The sequence below is a fragment of the Xenopus tropicalis genome, chromosome 7 (assembly GCF_000004195.4).
Source record: "Xenopus tropicalis strain Nigerian chromosome 7, UCB_Xtro_10.0, whole genome shotgun sequence".
Classification (NCBI taxonomy): domain Eukaryota; kingdom Metazoa; phylum Chordata; class Amphibia; order Anura; family Pipidae; genus Xenopus; species Xenopus tropicalis.
Genome location: NC_030683.2, coordinates 125,854,394 through 125,873,192, shown reverse-complemented (window position 1 = coordinate 125,873,192; position 18,799 = coordinate 125,854,394). Strand labels below are relative to the sequence as shown.

The 18,799-nt window shown below is 43.3% G+C and overlaps 2 protein-coding genes across 2 annotated transcripts; one reads left to right on the top strand and one right to left on the bottom strand.

Annotated features, from left to right (window-relative positions):
- Positions 1-3,726: 3,726 nt before the first annotated feature.
- Positions 3,727-5,661, bottom strand: LOC116412284 (serine protease inhibitor swm-1-like). The gene is made up of 4 exons (XM_031906230.1): positions 5,430-5,661; positions 4,999-5,057; positions 4,677-4,721; positions 3,727-4,239 (listed from the first exon to the last, which is right to left on the bottom strand). Exons 2-4 carry the CDS (start codon positions 5,045-5,047, stop codon positions 3,869-3,871), a joined length of 465 nt encoding a protein of 154 aa, XP_031762090.1. The 5' UTR covers positions 5,048-5,057; positions 5,430-5,661; the 3' UTR covers positions 3,727-3,868.
- A 4,224-nt stretch (positions 5,662-9,885) lies between these two features.
- Positions 9,886-12,823, top strand: LOC116412285 (serine protease inhibitor swm-1-like). Its single transcript, XM_031906231.1, has 4 exons — positions 9,886-9,986; positions 11,346-11,404; positions 11,707-11,751; positions 12,311-12,823. Exons 2-4 carry the CDS (start codon positions 11,359-11,361, stop codon positions 12,679-12,681), a joined length of 462 nt encoding a protein of 153 aa, XP_031762091.1. The 5' UTR covers positions 9,886-9,986; positions 11,346-11,358; the 3' UTR covers positions 12,682-12,823.
- The last annotated feature ends 5,976 nt before the right edge of the window (positions 12,824-18,799 follow it).

Genomic DNA, 18,799 nt, shown 5'->3' with positions numbered 1-18,799 from the left:
CTAACGCATTCCTAGCGGCACTAACGTATTCCCAGCGGCACTAACCCATTCCCAGTGGCACTAACCCATTCCTAGCGGCACTAACGTATTCCCAGCGGCACTAACACATTCCCAGCGGCACTAACACATTCCCAGTGGCACTAACACATTCCCAGCGGCACTAACACATTCCCAGCGGCACTAACACATTCCCAGTGGCACTAACGCATTCCTAGCGGCACTAACGTATTCCCAGCGGCACTAACACATTCCCAGTGGCACTAACGCATTCCTAGCGGCACTAACGTATTCCCAGCGGCACTAACACATTCCCAGTGGCACTAACCCATTCCCAGCGACACTTACGCATTCCCAGTGGCACTAACGCATTCCCAGTGGCACTAACGCATTCCCAGTGGCACTAACGCATTCCCAGCGACACTAACACTTTTCCAGCAGCACTAACACATTCCCAGCGGCACTAACACATTCCCAGTGGCACTGAATGCGCCCATTGGCACTGAGGGAACCTGAAGCTCCAGGGTTCCCTGCCAGGGGTGTAACGTCAGGGCATGGCCCTCCTGAAAGGTGTTTCTTGGCTCCCACACAAAATTAAGATGCGAGAAATTGCAAGTTACCCATGTTCTGCTCCCTCTATAGTTACCCTACTTGTTCCCTCAGGGGCCACATCAGCAAACACAGCAACTTGTGCCCGAAGATTCACACACTGAAGCCAAATGATAGTGGAGATATGGGGGAAACAAATCCCTGCATTGTGGGTAGAAACATAGCAATTTGTACATTTGCCCTTTGTGCGCTGCACTTGGGGTCTAAAATAACCAGAGGCCTAGGCAATGGGAATGTGTTAGTGCTGCTGGGAATGTGTTAGTGCCACTGGGAATGCGTTAGTGCCACTGGGAATGCGTTAGTGCCGCTAGGAATGTGTTAGTGCCACTGGGAATGTGTTAGTGCCGCTGGGAAAGTGTTAGTGCCGCTGGGAATGTGTTAGTGCCGCTGGGAATGTGTTAGTGCCACTGGGAATGTGTTAGTGCCACTGGGAATGCGTTAGTGCCACTGGGAATATGTTAGTGCCACTGGGAATGTGTTAGTGCCACTGGGAATGCATTAGTGCCGCTGGGAATATGTTAGTGCCGCTGGGAATGTGTTAGTGCCACTGGGAATGCGTTAGTGCCGCTAGGAATGTGTTAGTGCCACTGGGAATGTGTTAGTGCCGCTGGGAAAGTGTAAGTGTCACTGGGAATGTGTTAGTGCCGCTGGGAAAGTGTATTGCCACTGGGAATGCGTTAGTGCAGCTGGAAAACTTTTTAATTGTTACATACCAGCATGCCACCTGTCAAGATAGTTAATGGCTGCAGAATGACCTGTTCCAGTAACTCTTTTAACCTGAACAGAATGCTTTACGACTGCATTACAGTGTGCACAGTAGGATGTGACTGCAATGAGGGCTGTGTCTTTACATGTGAGGCCTCAAACACTCTCCTGCCCTGAACACATGATATTTAAAGGAAAACTATACCCCCAGAATGAATATTTAACCAACAGAGAGTTTATATTATGTTAAGTGGCCTATTAAAGAATCTCCCCAAACTGGAATATATATATCAGTAAATATTGCTCTTTTACATCCTTTCCCTTGAGCCGCCATTTTGTGACGGGCTGTGTGCTCCCTCAGAGATCAGCTGACAGGAAGTGATGCAGCTCTAACTGTAACAGGAAGTAGTGTGGGAGCAAAAGGCAGAACTCTGCCCATTCATTGGCTGATGGGGCCTAGCATGTATGTGTGCCTTGGCTTGTTTGTGTGCACTGTGACTCCTATGATCCCAGGGGGCGGCCCTTAGTACTTAAAATGGCAGTTTCCTATTTAGGATTACCCAATGGCACATACTGCTAAATAAGTATATTTTTATGAAAATGGTTTATTTAGATGAAGCAGGGTTTTACATATGAGCTGTTTACTGACCTATCTATACACTCACATACATAAACTTCATGTTGGTTTGAAAAATGTAAAAAAGTCACTGAATATTAGGGATGTAGCGAACCTCAAAAAAAAAGTCCGCGAACGCTTTGACACAGCGTTGCGTAAAATCGCAAAGGCAGCTGGCAGACCTAGTGGAAATACGCTGCGTTTTTTGCTATTTCGCGCTATTGCCACCATGGAAACTGGATTTGCTGAAAAACGCCATGTGTGGCTTGCACGGCGTTTTTAGGCCGAGAAAAAACGCAGCGGAAAACGTCACGCGAACCCAAATTGTGAACATACGCGAAAAGTTCGCGAACTTGTGTGTTCGCGAACACCCGATGTTCGCGCGAATTAGTTCGCTGGCGAACAGTTCGCTACATCTCTACTGAATATAATCTGATTTTTATAACCTTGGACCATAGTTATATAGTAAAAACCACTGTACAAAGTTCAGGGACCCTGGTTTTAATAGGGTCTGAATGGTGGCAATTTAAATTTCCCCACTAAAAGTCAATTAGTAGCATCTGATTGGCAGTTGGTGGCTCCACCCACTTTTTCTAACCCTGAATACGTAGTCAGGCAGTGACTATGCAAAGTTTGGGAACCCTAACATAAATAGTGTAAGAAAGGCAGCATTTTAAATTTAAACCAAAAAAATTCAATAGGTGAAGTCTCATTGACTTATTAAAACCTATAAATGCAGTCCCCTAGTGACCCTGGTGTTAATACTGTGAGAATGGAAGCAGGTTGAATATTCCCATTGAAAATCAATAGGTGAAATTTGATTGGCTGTTGGTGGCTCCACCCACTATTTCAAACTCTGAACCGCAGTTACCTGGTGACTAGCTCTGCAAATTTTGGGGACCTTGGTATTAATATTTAAAGAACAGAAGCAGTTTAAATATAAACATATGTCTATAGGTAAAATCTGATTGGCTGCTTTTGCCCCCCCCCCCCAATTTTTCTAACCTATAACTGCAGTTACCTGTTGCCTCTGACTCTGAAAAGTTTGGGGACCCTGGTGTTATTAATGTTAGAATGGCAGCAGGTTGAATTTCCCCCAGTGAAAGTCAATAGGTAAAATCTGATTGACTGTTCAAAGCTCCGCCCACTTTTGGGAATCCAACAATCATCATATTTTCATTCCAGCTGCCCCCATGACTATGTGATTCAAGTTTGGTGAGTGCAGACTAAAGTGTCCAACTCAGATGGCCCAGATACCATACAGTTGACCCAGATTAGGGATTTAATATAGCCCAATTCCCTTGTCAATACTGCTATCCCTTTACTGAGGCAGCAGAGCCTATGGGAGAACTACTCTCCACTATCTCTCCTGGTTGGAGCACACAATCTGCTCTTTCTAACTAATTCTGAGCTTTCTCGTGTTATTAGAACATGCTGTTACGGGTTCTTTCCAGTACATTAACTAATCACAGGGTCCCTCACATTCAAGAAAGGCAAGACACTTCTGGGCATTTTTGATCCCAGTTTCCCTGGAACACATTAAACTGGATCAAATAAAAAAGGCCAAAGAGATAGACCCCTTGCTAAACACTATACTACAGTGTGCAGGAAGTAGTCATCAGGCCTAAGGGCCAATTAATACACACATGCAAAATAGCAAAGACTAAGCCCCTAGCCCCACAGATTGGGGACCAATCACAGTGCCAGGCTCTAGGAATGCTGCTGGGAATGTTCCAGAGAAGGGATCATTGCAAAGGTTCAAGTTAAAGTGACAACATAAGGAGACGAATTACACAAACTGTATATAATGCAACTGTAGTTTATTAGAGAATGCAGGCAGAAATTCAAGGAGTGGTTCATCTGTATTTATTGGCCCCAAATCACCCACCGTACTTATTGTGTGCTCTGCAGGAAAGGGTTTATATGGCTGATATTAATATGTTAGTTGGCAGGTTTTTTAGGGCATTCGCTGATTTTGATGCAGCGAGGAATAAGATCATTGGAGAGAATGTAGTCTTTATCACAGACACAGCGGGGCTTGCAGGGTTTTAAAGGTACCGGGGGCTTGTTCATGGTTGCGCAAGTCTTGCGTGTCTCCTTAGTGCAGGTATTGTATGTCATGTGTTTGGGGCAAGTGACCTTACATTCGGATACAGGGGCACAGATCTTGGATTTATAGACGAAACCATCTTTGCAGTCACATCCTTGCTTGCACTCTTTACTGCAGTTGTCTATTGTGCTGTTCATGTTATTACAGGTACTGAAACACGTACGTATACAGCCATAAACCATGTTGGTAGGGCATTGTTTTTCTGTAAACAAAATATTGTTCAGTCAGTAGGGTTATATTGACAAGCAGCATTTGATTCATCTTTTATATGAATAATTTAAAAGTTCCAAGATATTTAGAAAACCATAAAACTTTAGAAGATGGACAAGTAGTCCGGCACCGTTTTAATGTATAGCTCTACATTTGGGGCTCATTTTCTTCTTTTGGGGATAAATGATTTATGTGCAGGAGCAGTTTTGGAAAAGTAGCACAAACATAGTAATTTAGTCTCAACCCCATCCACTGCCACACTTACACTTTTCTAGCAGAATAACAAGATATTATTATTTAGTATAGAATACATTTTGTGTTATGTGGAACATCAGGCTTTAGTAGTGAATGTAACAGGATAAACAACAAACAATTATAGCCAACTCTTTGTATGTTTATGGTCAGGTTATAGAAATGATACAAACTTACGTGGGGGTGCAGCCTGACTCTGGTCAACGGCCACAAATAGCAAGGCTAGAGAAAAACAAAATACAAATGAAGTCAATGATTAAACATTTCATAAAGACAAGTGATATATCCAACAAAGAATATATTTTTGGTTATTGTATTCCCTTCCTCTGTTACCCCCCCCTTACTGGATGTATGGGCAGCACATTGTGAGACACCATGCCTGAATAAGAAACCCCCGTTGCTGTGCCACAGAGTGCAGCCCTAAAGTCCTAATGGGATGAATGTATTTATTTTACCCACAGATGGAGCTTTTCTCTCTCTTTTCTCTGAATGAACTTACCCATAGCCAGCAGGCCCAGGGAAGAATATTTTTGCCAGGTAGCCATCATGAAATTTTTCCTAAAGACAGAAGAAATGAGCAAAAACAGTCTTAATCAAAACGGAACAAAATAGAAGAGGAATTATCTGTTGGGCCCAAAGGCTGAACTGACAGATACTGTATGAGGGGCCATGCATGCTATGGCCGCCTTTTTATTGTACCAATCATTGTGTTTGTATGTGTATGGGCAGAAATAAGGTTTTTTTTTTACCAAAAAAATCTAATAATTCTTAGTGAAAGTGTCTACGATTTCCTTGAGTGCCCCATTATCCTGTGATAAAGTTGGGGCAGAGCTCAACTGTAAATGTACAAACATAACATAAAGTACAATATAAAGAATAATAAAACATTTACATATAACATCTAATCTGTTTTGGAATATAAAGTGGTACCTGCTGCTGGATACTGTCTCTCCAAAGTCTTCTGCTGAAGGTACTGATGCTCCAAAGGCTTCTGCTTGAGAAGGGCACCCCAGCCTTCCTTATAAGGGCAGTTTCTAGGTCAATCAGCCCCATTACAAGTGCTCAATTAAATGACAGTTCATATTTGGTATGGGTTGTTTTGCAGAACTCACACCAATTGTATGTGCTAAGTAGAATAAACTGAAGGCTGAGCAACTATATCTGAATATTTGTTATGAATCATATTTGCCATGAAGCTGGGCAACAGTGTTAATGGGCCTCATTTAGGAAGTGCTTGAATGCTAAAATGCTGGAATGCTAAAAGGCCTGGTAATGAGGCTTTTTGTATGTGCTGACCCATACACATATACAATAGATAGGTTCAAAAACGTAGGGCTATAGACAAGGGGATAGTGTTGGAAGGGTTACTGCCTGCCCTGCTCTCATTTCCCTACAGAAATAGGGGTTGGTAGCACTAGGTAGGTACCTAATATATAGGGGCAGAAACAGGGGAAAGTGTTGGAAGGGTTACTGCCTGCCCTGCTCTCATTTACCTACCGATATAAGGGTTGGTAGCACTAGGTAGGTACCTAATATATAGGGGCAGAGACAGGGGAAAGTGTTGGAAGGGTTACTGCCTGCTCTGCTCTCATTTCCCTACAGAAATAGGGGTTGGTAGCACTAGGTAGGTACCTAATATATAGGGGCAGAGACAGGGGAAAGTGTTGGAAGGGTTACTGCCTGCCCTGCTCTCATTTCCCTACAGAAATAGGGGTTGGTAGCACTAGGTAGGTACCTAATATATAGGGGCAGAGACAGGGGAAAGTGTTGGAAGGGTTACTGCCTGCCCTGCTCTCATTTCCCTACAGAAATAGGGGTTAGTAGCACTAGGTAGGTACCTAATATATAGTATATAAGGTTTACTTTCCCCCTTTTTTGCATTGTAATTATTTTGCCCCTGCACTGTAATAAGAGTTTAGGGTTCTGACTCCCCCCCCCCCGAGCCAAGGATAACATTAAAGGGGGTGTCAGACAAGGTGAGTAGTCGCTCCTGGTAAAACTGCACAACCGCGAGCAACAAATCTCTCTAACATTTGAATCGCCATAAGTAAAACACATTAATCATGAGTATTCGGCTTCACTGTGGCAAAATTCCTTCTTTTACATATTTCCCAGGGTTCTGTAAAGGGACAGGGTACTGTATACTTCAGGGCAATGCTGGGGCTATTCTGGAGCCCCCCCAAATGATTACAAAGCTCTCATGGGTATGCAGCTTGCCCATGTCAAATGTTCTTTTTTAAATGGGCACAAAATAGGAGGTTATGACTCTGAAATATATATATATCAGCAAATTTGTCCTTTGATATCTCTTCCCTTGAGCCACCATTTTGTGATGGGCTGTGTGTTCCCTCAGAGATCACATGACCAGAAATAATGCAGCTCTGACTGTAACAGGAAGTAGTGTGGGAGCAAAAGGCAGAACTCTGCCCATTCATTGGCTGACGTTGTTCAGGGGAAGAGTTCTCAGTTGAAGAAATGCTGTATCACTAGATACACTGAGGTAGAATAGAAGTACCAGACAGACAGTGTTATGAGAAGTTCTTGTGAGACCCACTAGAGCAGGAATTGTTAAACAGGATCCAAACACCATTGCTCAGCCTCACTTTATGCAATTACTGATGGACAACAAATCCCCAAACACTGGGAGCTGTAGTCCTGCAAAACCAGAGTTGTATCCCAGTATTCCGGCAATATGGCTGGATAAATAATAATAATAAAACATTTCCCCAGATCTCTAAATATTAAAAGAGACTGTTCCAGCCCAGCTGATCTGTGTAACTCCGCCTCCATGTTTTTGTTCCTACAGCCGGAGTTGGGGGCATTTTACCCAATTTCCCTGGCGCTGTGTGTCCTTTATCCCCATAGCTGATTATACTGTAATATCCCTGAGCTAAAAAGACACAATTACAGGCAGATGAAATTACCTTAGCAACCAGGAAGTGGTTTAAATGAGAGATTGGTATATGAATAGGAGCAGACCTGAATAGAAAAGTAACTTATAAAAAGTAACAATAACAGAGAGATAGGTTTTTTGGCTGCCGGGGTCAGTGACTCCCATTTAAAAACTGCAAAGAGTCAGCAGAAGAAGGCAAATAATTGAAAAAAATATAAACAATATATAATGAAGACCAAGGGGCTGATTTACTAACCCACGAATCCGACCCGAATTGGAAAAGTTCCGACTTGAAAACGAATATTTTGCGACTTTTTCGTATGTTTTGCGATTTTTTCGGATTCTGTACGAATTTTTCGGATCCAATACGATTTTTGCGTAAAAACGCGAGTTTTTCGTATCCATTACAAAAGTTGCGTAAAAAGTTGCGCATTTTGCGTAGCGTTAAAACTTACGCGAAAAGTTGCGCATTTTTCGTAGCGGTAAAACTTAACGCTACGAAAAATGCGCAACTTTTCGCGTAAGTTTTAACGCTACGCAAAATGCGCAACTTTTTACGCAACTTTCGCAATGGATAGGAAAACTCGCGTTTTTACGCAAAAATCGTATTGGATCCGAAAAATTCGTAAAGAATCCGAAAAAATCGCAAAACATACGAAAAAATCGCAAAGTACCGATCATTACGAAAAAAACGCAATCGGACTCCATTCGACCCGTTCGTGGGTAAGTAAATCAGCCCCCAAATGTAAAGTTGCTTAGAATTGGTCATTCTATAACTAATAGGTGAAGCTCCCCTTTAATTGATGAGCTGGGATACAAAAATGGCCATCTGTACTGTTTAGAGTGGGTTACCGTCATACCCTGAAAATTTCCAACCACAGTGTAAAAGATCATTAAATTAAGGAACAGGTCACAGGTACAAACAAAATCCTTGCCTTCCTGTATGGCACGTGCCACCCCCTGGGGCAAGTGCACCTATTGGCACTGAGGGAACCTGAAGCTCCAGGGTTCCCTGCCAGGGGTGTAACGTCAGGGCATGGCCCTCCTGAAAGGTTTTGCTTGGCTCCCACACAAAATTAAGATGCAAGAAATTGCAAGTTACCCAGGTTCTGCTCCCTCTATAGTTACCCCACTTGTTCCCTCAGGAGCCACATCAGCAAACACAGCAAACTTGTGCCCAAAGACTCACACACTGATGCCAAAATGATAGTGGAGATATGGGGGAAACAAATCATTGGATTGTGGGTAAAAACATGACAATTTGTACATTTGCCCTTTGTGCGCTGCACTTGTTGTCTAAAATAACCTGAGCCCTAGTCTATGGGAATGTGTTAGTGCTGCTGAATGTGTTAGTGCCACTGGGAATGTGTTAGTGCCGCTGGGAATGCGTTAGTGCCTCTGGGAATGTGTTAGTGCAGCTGGGAATGCGTTAGTGCCGCTGGGAATGCGTTAGTGCCACTGGGAATGTGTTAGTGCCACTGGGAATGCGTTAGTGCCGCTGGGAATGTGTTAGTGCCGCTGGGAATGCGTTAGTGCCTCTGGGAATGTGTTAGTGCAGCTGGGAATGTGTTAGTGCCGCTGGGAATGCGTTAGTGCAGCTGGGAATGCATTAGTGCCGCTGGGAATGAGTTAGTGCCGCTGGGAATGTGTTAGTGCCGCTGGGAATGCGTTAGTGCCTCTGCGAATGTGTTAGTGCTGCTGCGAATGCGTTAGTGCCCCTGGAAATGCGTTAGTGCCTCTGCGAATGCGTCAGTGCCACTGCGAATGCGTCAGTGCCGCTGGGAATGCGTCAGTGCCGCTGGGAATGCGTCAGTGCCGCTCAGAATGCGTCAGTGCCGCTGGGAATGCGTTAGTGCTGCTGGGAATGCGTTAGTGCTGCTGGGAATGCGTTAGTGCTGCTGGGAATGCGTCAGTGCCGCTGGGAATGCGTCAGTGCCCCTGGGAATGCGTCAGTGCCCCTGGGAATGCGTTAGTGCTGCTGGGAATGCGTTAGTGATGCTGGGAATGCGTTAGTGCTGCTGGGAATCTGTTAGTGCCGCTGGGAATGTGTTAGTGCCGCTGGGAATGCGTTAGTGCTGCTGGGAATCTGTTAGTGCCCCTGGGAATGTGTTAGTGCTGCTGTGAATCTGTTAGTGCTGCTGGGAATGTGAAGGGAAATAAGAACACGTTTCCCTTGTCTATTGCAGTACTTTTTGGAACCTATCTAGTGCTGTAGATATATGTGTATGGGTCAGCACATACAAAAAGCCTCATTACCAGGCTATTTAGCATTCCAGCATTTTAGCATTCAAGCACTTCCTAAATGAGGCCCATTAACACTGTTGCCCAGCATCATGGCAAATATGACTCATAACAAATATTCAGATATAGTTGCTCAGCCTTCAGTTTATTCTACTTAGCACATACAATTGGTGTGAGTTCTGCAAACAACCCATACCAAATATGAACTGTCATTTAATTGAGCACTTGTAATGGGGCTGATTGACCTAGAAACTGCCCTTATAAGGAAGGCTGGGGTGCCCTTCTCAAGCAGAAGACTTTGGAGCATCAGTACCTTCAGCAGAAGACTTTGGAGAGACAGTATCCAGCAGCAGGTACCACTTTATATTCCAAAACAGATTAGATGTTATATGTAAATGTTTTATTTGTCTTTATATTGTACTTTATGTTATGTTTGTACATTTACAGTTGAGCCATACACATACCAACATAAATGACTGGTACAATAGAAAGGTGATGACATGCATTGCCCCCCATATAGTATCTGTCAGTTCAGCCTTCAGGCCCATTGGAAGGTGTGGTATGCTCTCGTAAACACTCGGGTCCTGCTGTCTCTCCCCTCCTGGGATAATAGCTCACCAGCTTCTGGCACACTTTGCCTTCTCACCTTCACTTAACATAAACATCAAACATGTTCATGATTGGTCCCCAATTTGGGATCCTCACCTTCCAGGGTAACTCTCTCACACTGGAACCTTTTCCTGGGGCTTCTCACCATCCCCAATGACCTTCACACATCCACGGTGACTCTCCCACTCATAAACACTCGGGCCCTGCTGTCTTTCTCCTTCTGGGATAATAGCTCACCAGCTTCTGGCACACTTTGGCATCTCACCTTGTTGTTCCGACACTCAAGTTTTCAGGGTTACCCATATATTTTTGATAGAGGCCTTCCATTGTTGCTTGTGACTTAACTCTTTCTACTGCCTCTTGAAAGGCTGGAGGTTGTGGGGCCTTCTAATTCCTAGCAACTGTGTGTCTCGCTGCGGTCAGTATGTGTGATATAATCACTTTATTGGCATGTGGTAAGGAGTCCATCCCTATATTCAAAAGTGCTAATTCAGGGAGTAGCTTAATGTTGTAGGGCGCCATTGTCTGGATTAAGTTAGAAACTTCAGACCAAAACAGGTGGCCATACCCACCACATATGAAAACACTATCTGCTTTGTGGCCGCTCCAGAATACTTCTGATATAGTTGGAGATATTTTGGAAAATCAGGCGGGTGTTAGATGCCTAGATCTTATAGGATTTTCCTACTTAGCTTAGTGTGGTTAATACATTTAGATGCTTTCTTAGGCCATTTGAGCCACTGATCCCATTTGTACTCCATTGATAGGTCTTTCTCCCTTTTAAGTAGAAATGCAGGACCAGTTGAGTCATTCAGTAGTTTATAACATAGTGAGATACCCTTTAGCTTTGTATTGCTAGAGCTGATACTGTTGGAAGGGGGTTGCATTGTTGGCAGATACGGATGTAAGTGGGTGTGCTATACTTGTATACCACCTTTAATACTGATGGAAAATACACCAAACAGTTATTTACTGTGTCTCTAATAACAGATACCTACAAGGATTGGGACATGTATGGCTGCCTCAAGGCCCCTGAGATAATTCCTCACCTGTTTTGTTCAGATTTTATTAAGACTATTTTCTTAATATTTTTCTGTCTTCAGGAAAAAATTCACGATGGCTACCTGGCAAAAGTATTCTTCCCTGGGCCTGCTGGCTATGGGTAAGTCCATTCAGTTGACATGGGTTGCATGTTGCATACAGGTTCTACGTACTGAGCAGGAGAGAAAAGCTCCATCTGTGGGTAAAATAAATACATTCATCCCATTAGGACTTTAGGGTTCCACTCAATGGGGGTTTCTTATTCAGGCATGGTGTCTCACAATGTGTTGACCCATACATCGGGGGGTAACAGAGGAAGGGAATAAAATAATCAAAAATAATATGATTTGTTGGATATGTCACTTGCTTGTATGAAATGTGTAATCATTGGCTTTATTTGTATATTGTTTCCTTGTTTTCTAGCCTTGCTATTTGTGGCCGTTGACCAGAGTCAGGCTGCACCCCCACGTAAGTTTGTATCATTTCTATAACCTGACCATAAACATACAAAGAGTTGGCTATAATTGCTTATCTTACAGTTTAACACATAAAAACTCTATGGGGAAAGAACTGGAACTGAATTTGGAGAAAAGTGTTTTCTTCTTGAATTGAATCTTGTCCATAAGTTTTCACGTGATAAACCATGAGAAAACTTTTTCTCACTGAATTGAATCTGGTCCATTATCTGTGTTTCATTGTTAAATACAATGCATCTTATTCAATGCTGAATAATATCTTGTCATTCTGCTAGAAAAGTAAGTGTAAGTGTAAGAGTGGCAGTGGATGGGGTTGAGGCAAGGCACAGTACTGTTTTTTGTTTTTTTAATGTCACATGAATTCATTAACTCATGGATGGGAAATCCCAGTTGGGGGTTTGTAGCTTCTTTATGGCCATTGACTACTTGTCCATCTTCTAAACTTTAATGGTTTTGTAAATATTCTTGGAACTACAAACATTCCTATAAAATATAAGTCAAATGCTGCTTGTCAATATAAACCTACTGACTGAACAATATTTTGTTTACAGAAAAACAATGCCCTACCAACATGGTTTATGGCTGTATACGTACGTGTTTCAGTACCTGTAATAACATGAACAGCACAATAGACAACTGCAGTAAAGAGTGCAAGCAAGGATGTGACTGCAAAGATGGTTTCGTCTATAAATCCAAGAGATGTGTCCCTGTATCCGAATGTAAGGTCACTTGCCCCAAACACATGACATACAATCCCTGCACTAAGGAGACACGCAAGACTTGCGCAACCATGAACAAGCCCCCGGTACCTTTAAAACCCTGCAAGCCCCGCTGTGTCTGTGATAAAGACTACATTCTCTCCAATGAACTTATTCCTCACTGCATCAAAATCAGCGAATGCCCTAAAAAACATGCCAACTAACATATTAATATCAGCCATATAAATCCTTTCCTGCAGAGCACACAATAAGTACGGTGGGTGATTTGGGGCCAATAAATACAGATGAACCACTCCTTGAATTTCTGCCTGCATTCTCTAATAAACTACAGTTGCATTATATACAGTTTGTGTTATTCGTCTCCTTATGTTGTCACTTTAACTTGAACCTTTGCAATGATCCCTTCTCTGGAACATTCCCAGCAGCATTCCTAGAGCCCGGCACTGTACTTATGTTTCACTAGTGCCGGGGGCCCCAATCTGTTGGGCTACGGGGCTTAGTCTGATGGTCAGTTAGAGCTGAGAACTGTGGTGGTGAATGCTGATATTCTTGGAAGTGTAGGGACCCATAAGGTTAACAGCCCCTATGGCTTTAATCCCTATACTTCCTAGTTCCATTTACCAGGCAGTAAATATGCTGCTACTTTGCTATTTTGCATTTGTGTAATAATTGGCCATTAGGCTTGATGACCACTTCCTGCACACTGTAATATAGTTTTCAAAAGAAGGTGGATCCATCACTTTGGCCTTTCTAATTTGATCCATTTGAATGTGTTCCAGAAAACATGGGTTCAACAAGGCCCAGAAGCATCTTAGTTAGTGTGCAAAATAGAACACTTAATAGATGTTCTACGGTCTGTAGTATGAGGAAGCTTGTAAACTGCCAGTACCAACCTTTTATGTGAAATAGAAGAGCCCTGGCCCTCACCAGCGCCCTTTTGGGGCCCTACTGTGGGGAAGACAGGGTACTGCCAAGGCTGATGCAAAAATACAGTACAAAAGAGATCAGGCAGAGGCAACATCAGCTTCAGGCAAAAAGGCAAAGACAAGGCTTTAGCTTTAGATCTAGAAACTTAGAACCACCTTGGGCAATGAACATTTACAAAGTAGCACTTTTTAACTTTGAATGTGGCGCCAAAGTGAAGTCAGCTTGTCCGCTGAGCAGCTTCAAACCTCTATTGCTCACCACACCAGAACACAAGAGGATAAGCCTGGGATCAGAACACCTACAGGTAAGAGCACTCGTCTGTTTCCCGGCATTCTGAACATTAACATTAGTTAGTAAGAGCAGCTTGTGTGCTCCAACCAGGAGAGATAGTAGGAAGTAGTTCTCTCATAGGCTCTGCTGCCTCATTGAAGGGATCCACAGTACTGACAAGGGAATTAGGCTATATTAAATCCCTGATCCGGATCAACTGTATGGGATCTGGACCATTTGAGGTGAAAACCCTTCTACTTGCCAAATAGTTCTCCACAGTGCTGCTACAGTCTGTTTATGACTGTGCTTGATATTTTGATGCACTACCCCAGAAGCTGTGAGTATTTCCCTGTGGTATTTGTCTTAGACAAATAAACTGTTCAGTTCCTATTTGCAAAGAACTTCTTCCGTTCTTATATTTATTTTATTACAAAAACAACACCTCTTCCAACCAGCGCAGGCCCGGCCTGTGGAAATAAAGTCCAATGTAACCCATTCTCTAACCAACCTGGCTGGACATAGCCTGTTTTAATTAAAATTGGGGTTACATTTTGGCTCCCAAAGGCGCGGGCCCGAAGTTTACACTGCTGTGCATATCTCTTTACAGTTTGCTGACAATCATTTCTGCTCCGCGGACTCAGTAGAGAAAGGCTCTGTCTAATCGAGAATAACACTAGTTAATTGGCCGTGGCAAATCCTATGCGGAGCACCTCATATAAACATCATTTAGCCATCTCCTCTTATTTATCTAAAAGTAGTTTTTAACTGCCATAACAAACACATACCCCCAACAAATAAAATTGATCTTCCATTGAAACTTCCAGTTAAACTACCCCATAATTTTCCCATTATTCTATCCATATATATTTCCATGGTCTATCCAAGTCACATGATTTAATTAACCCATAGAAGGGAAGCCACACCTGGAAATGAGGAGCAACCAATGTCAAGTACAGTAAATATTTTTTTCATGCTGCAGGGTTCGACATTGTCATCAAGTAGTTGTCTGTCAGCCTTCTTAATGGTCCCTGGCTCCTTGTTGTCCATCCTCAAAATGTTTCCTGGTTAAAGGAAAACTATACCCCCAGAATGAATACTTAACCAAAAGAGAGTTTATATTATGTTAGGTGACCTATTAATGCATCTTACCAAACATCAGCCAATGAATGGTCAACATTCTGTCTTTTACTCCCACACTACTTCCTATTACAGTTAGAGCTGTATCACTTGAACTGAAGAAGCCACTCGGATGAGTGGTGAAACGTTTTCAAGAAAAACTCAGAAAAGTCCAGTTGTTTTAGACTTAATTCTACTAGATACTGTATCACTTCCTGTTAGCTGATCTCTGAGGGAGCACACAGCCCATCACTAACTGGCGACTCAAGGGAAAGGATGTAAATATTTACTGATATATTCCAATTTGGCGAGATTCTTTTATAGGTCCCTTAACATAATATTAACTGTCTGTTGGTGAAGTATTCATTCTGGGGGTATAGCTTCCCTTTAATCCAAACCCCATGATGAATATGTTAGAGAAAGGGATTGTGCTTTTGAGAGATTTATTTCCCACAGTTGTGTAGATTTACCGGGTGGTACCAACAACTCACCTTGTCTGCCATCCCTTTTAATGTTGTCCTTGTCCAGGGAGGGGGAAGTCAAAACCCTAAGCCCCTATTACAGCCTAGGGGCCAAACAATTACAATGCAAAAAAAGTAAACCTTTAACCCTTTCCCTGCCAACAAAGTAGGTACTACGTTGTTTTAAAAAAAGCTGTTAAGTGCCAACAACGTAGTACCTACGTTTTTGGTACCTAAGCGATTTTTAGGCAGATGTGCCCCCAATCCCTTCGGCAATGAGCCAAGGGGGTTGGGGGGTCGGTCCTGCGATGCGATTGTCGCAGGACCGTCCTACAAGCAGCAGACACGATTGCATACTTTTACATTACATACATTTACACACACATACAACACACAATTTAGCACAGTTTTTTTTGTTTTTTTTTCCACTTTGCACACTTATATACACTCATATACACACTGTCACACAACTTTTACATGTGCACATGTATACACAAACTCACAAAAACTTCAAATTTTTTTTTTTTTATTTTACTTATTTTTTTTTTCCCTAAAAACTGTTTATTTTAACAGCGTGACTATTGGATCAGATATTCTGACAACTAATTATGCTGTCATGTGACTTATTTTGTTATTTCATTGATTTGCACAATTTTCATTGAATTCATCACAATGTGTACTTTCTAAAAATATATGGTTCTCTGGGGGTCTCTGTATAGTTAGGGGGGGTTAAAGCACATAATACACTGTCAGGGGGCTCTGTATGGAAAAGCTGAGTTGGCAGCTGAGAAATCCCTATGCGCTATTTTACTTTTGGGTTTAGTACATACCGCAGACAAGAGCCTTTGCCTTTGGGGTGACTTGCCTTTGTACGCAAGATTTTGCTGGAGCTGAAATGACAGAAATGACAGATCATATGGAGGTATGTTCACATTGGGGCCCCTAAATGCCACATACTTAGGTAAACCTATACATATTGGGCATCAAACTGCTCAGTGGACCCCTGGTGTTTATATTTAGGGTGTTTTATCTGGTTACTATATGACCTTTGGGAGATAACATACTATAGACTGGAAGCTTTGAAGCAAATTTTAAAAAAATTCACAAATTTCGCTAAAAACCAATAATTTTAGGAAAGCATTCCGACTTGGTAGTTTGGAGCAGACAGTTGTGCCTATTCTGGATTCCCCAGAATCTGTTCTTTCTAAAAATGTACAATTTTCTGGTATAAACCTTCTGTTAGTGGAATTTTTGGCCTTAAAATCTAAAGGCTGCAGCTTTCTGGAGCAGTGCTTTGGGAATTTGGTAGTGTACTGCTGGGAGTTTGTGACCTATACAAGTGAGAAATCTCCATAAAACTATATATATTTGGTATTGGCACGTTCAGGAGACATGGGACTTTCCAAATGAGTTGTATTTTTATGCATAAAATAATTTTTGTTTCTGGTATGTGTGTTTATATTATGGAAAATATTTATTTTTATTTTTTAGCCATTTAGAAGCCTATATCTTGTTACAGAATTGAAATTACACAAAAATTCTACCATATTTTAAAAGCTTAGGTTGTTCTGAAAAAAACGATATATTGTTTTTCTAGGTAAACTAAAAGTCCCCCTGAGGAAAGGCCCCTATAGTGAAACAGTGCAAAATGTTCAAAAACTGTCTGGCAGCAGAAGTTCCGCTTTGTCAAAAACAGCTGGCAGTAAAAGGGTTAAGAACTTTTAGTTGTTCATATCCTATATATTAGGTACCTACCTAGTGCTACCAACCCCTATTTCTGTAGGGAAATGAGAGCAGGGCAGGCAGTAACCCTTCCAACACTTTCCCCTGTCTCTGCCCCTATATATTAGGTACCTACCTAGTGCTACCAACCCCTATTTCTGTAGGGAAATGAGAGCAGGGCAGGCAGTAACCCTTCCAACACTTTCCCCTGTCTCTGCCCCTATATATTAGGTACCTACCTAGTGCTACCAACCCCTATTTCTGTAGGGAAATGAGAGCAGGGCCGGCAGTAACCCTTCCAACACTTTCCCCTGTCTCTGCCCCTATATATTAGGTACCTACTGTAACAATACCTGGTGGTCTAGTGGGGCGACGGGGACGCCCGCCGCCTCCTCCGGTGCGGGGACGCCCGCCGATGCCTTCTAGGCGCGCGCCTCGCTCTGCTGTTTATGCGCATGCGCGCTCCTGATGCGCGCGCATGCGCACTGGCGTCCGTCGCCGGCGCGCGCATGACGTCATTTCGGCGCCAAAATTCAAATATTTAAGCGCTCACTGAATGGAAACTATTGCCCAACGTAGGTTTACCTCTGGTTACTTCCTGGGTGCGATTATCCTGCTGTTCTGCTGTGTTCTTGACCTTGCCTGTTCCTGACCTCTCTTGCCTGCTGCCTGTATGGACCTTTTGCCTGTTTTTGACCCTCCTTGTCTGCTGCCTGAACCGACCTCTGCCTGTCTGACTATTCTCTTGGATTCTGATTTTGTACTGCTCTGCTTGATCGTTGCTGACTCCGGCCTCCCCTGACCACTCTGAAGTGTTCCCCATCTACCTGTCATACGATTGGTTCCCGTGCTTGCTCAGAACTCTCTCCTTGGGTCTCTCACAATAAGACCTGGCGGCATCCGAGTAGCGAAGGGCTCCTCCCGACGTGAAAGGCGGCGGTTATAGGCAGAAGCGTGAGCCGAGACCGGACCCTTGGAGCCTGTTCTGAGTTTTGGGATACTGACCGTGACATTATGTTGGGCCATTAAAGACATGGATGCTGAAGGAGCTGCTGCGTCACCTCCCTCCGCTGAGGCTATCCGGGCGAATCTCCTCCAGCGTCTAGGGGAACAAGAAGCCCAGCAAGATCAGATCATCCAATGGCTCCAGAGACTATCGGTAAGATTGGATGCGCTCCAACAGCCTGCCGCTCCTACTCCTGTTTCTCCTCCAGGAGGCAGTCACACTGCTCCGGGAATGTATGTAGTGGAACCTAAGGTTCCGTTCCCTGAAAAGTTTTCGGGAGAACGCAGTAAATTTTTTGCTTTTCAGGAAGCTTGTAAATTGTATTTTAGTTTCCTCCCTCGTTCTTTTCCTACTGAGGACCTAAAGGTTAATTTTGTTATGACCCTTCTTCTAGGGGATCCTCAGTTGTGGGCATTTTCTTTACTTCCCTCTGACCCAGCCCGCTCGTCCCTTGATTCCTTTTTTAGGGCTATGGCAATAATCTATGATGACCCTGATCGTTCTGCCTCTGCTGACTCTGTGATTCGTAACCTCAGACAGGGTAAACGACGGGTCGAGGATTATTGTACCGAATTCCGCCGTTGGGCGGTAGAAACAGGGTGGAATGATACTGCCCTACGAAGTCAGTTTAGAGTCGGGCTATCTGACGCTGTAAAAGACAGCCTGGTCAATTTTCCCACATCTCCCTCACTAGACTCCCTGATGCACCTAGCCATACAGATTGATAGGAGGCACAGAGAGAGACGCCAGGAGAGACTTCCTGCAGCGGCCCCACAAACCTTTTCTCCTGAGTATGTATTCAAACCCGAGCAGACTTCT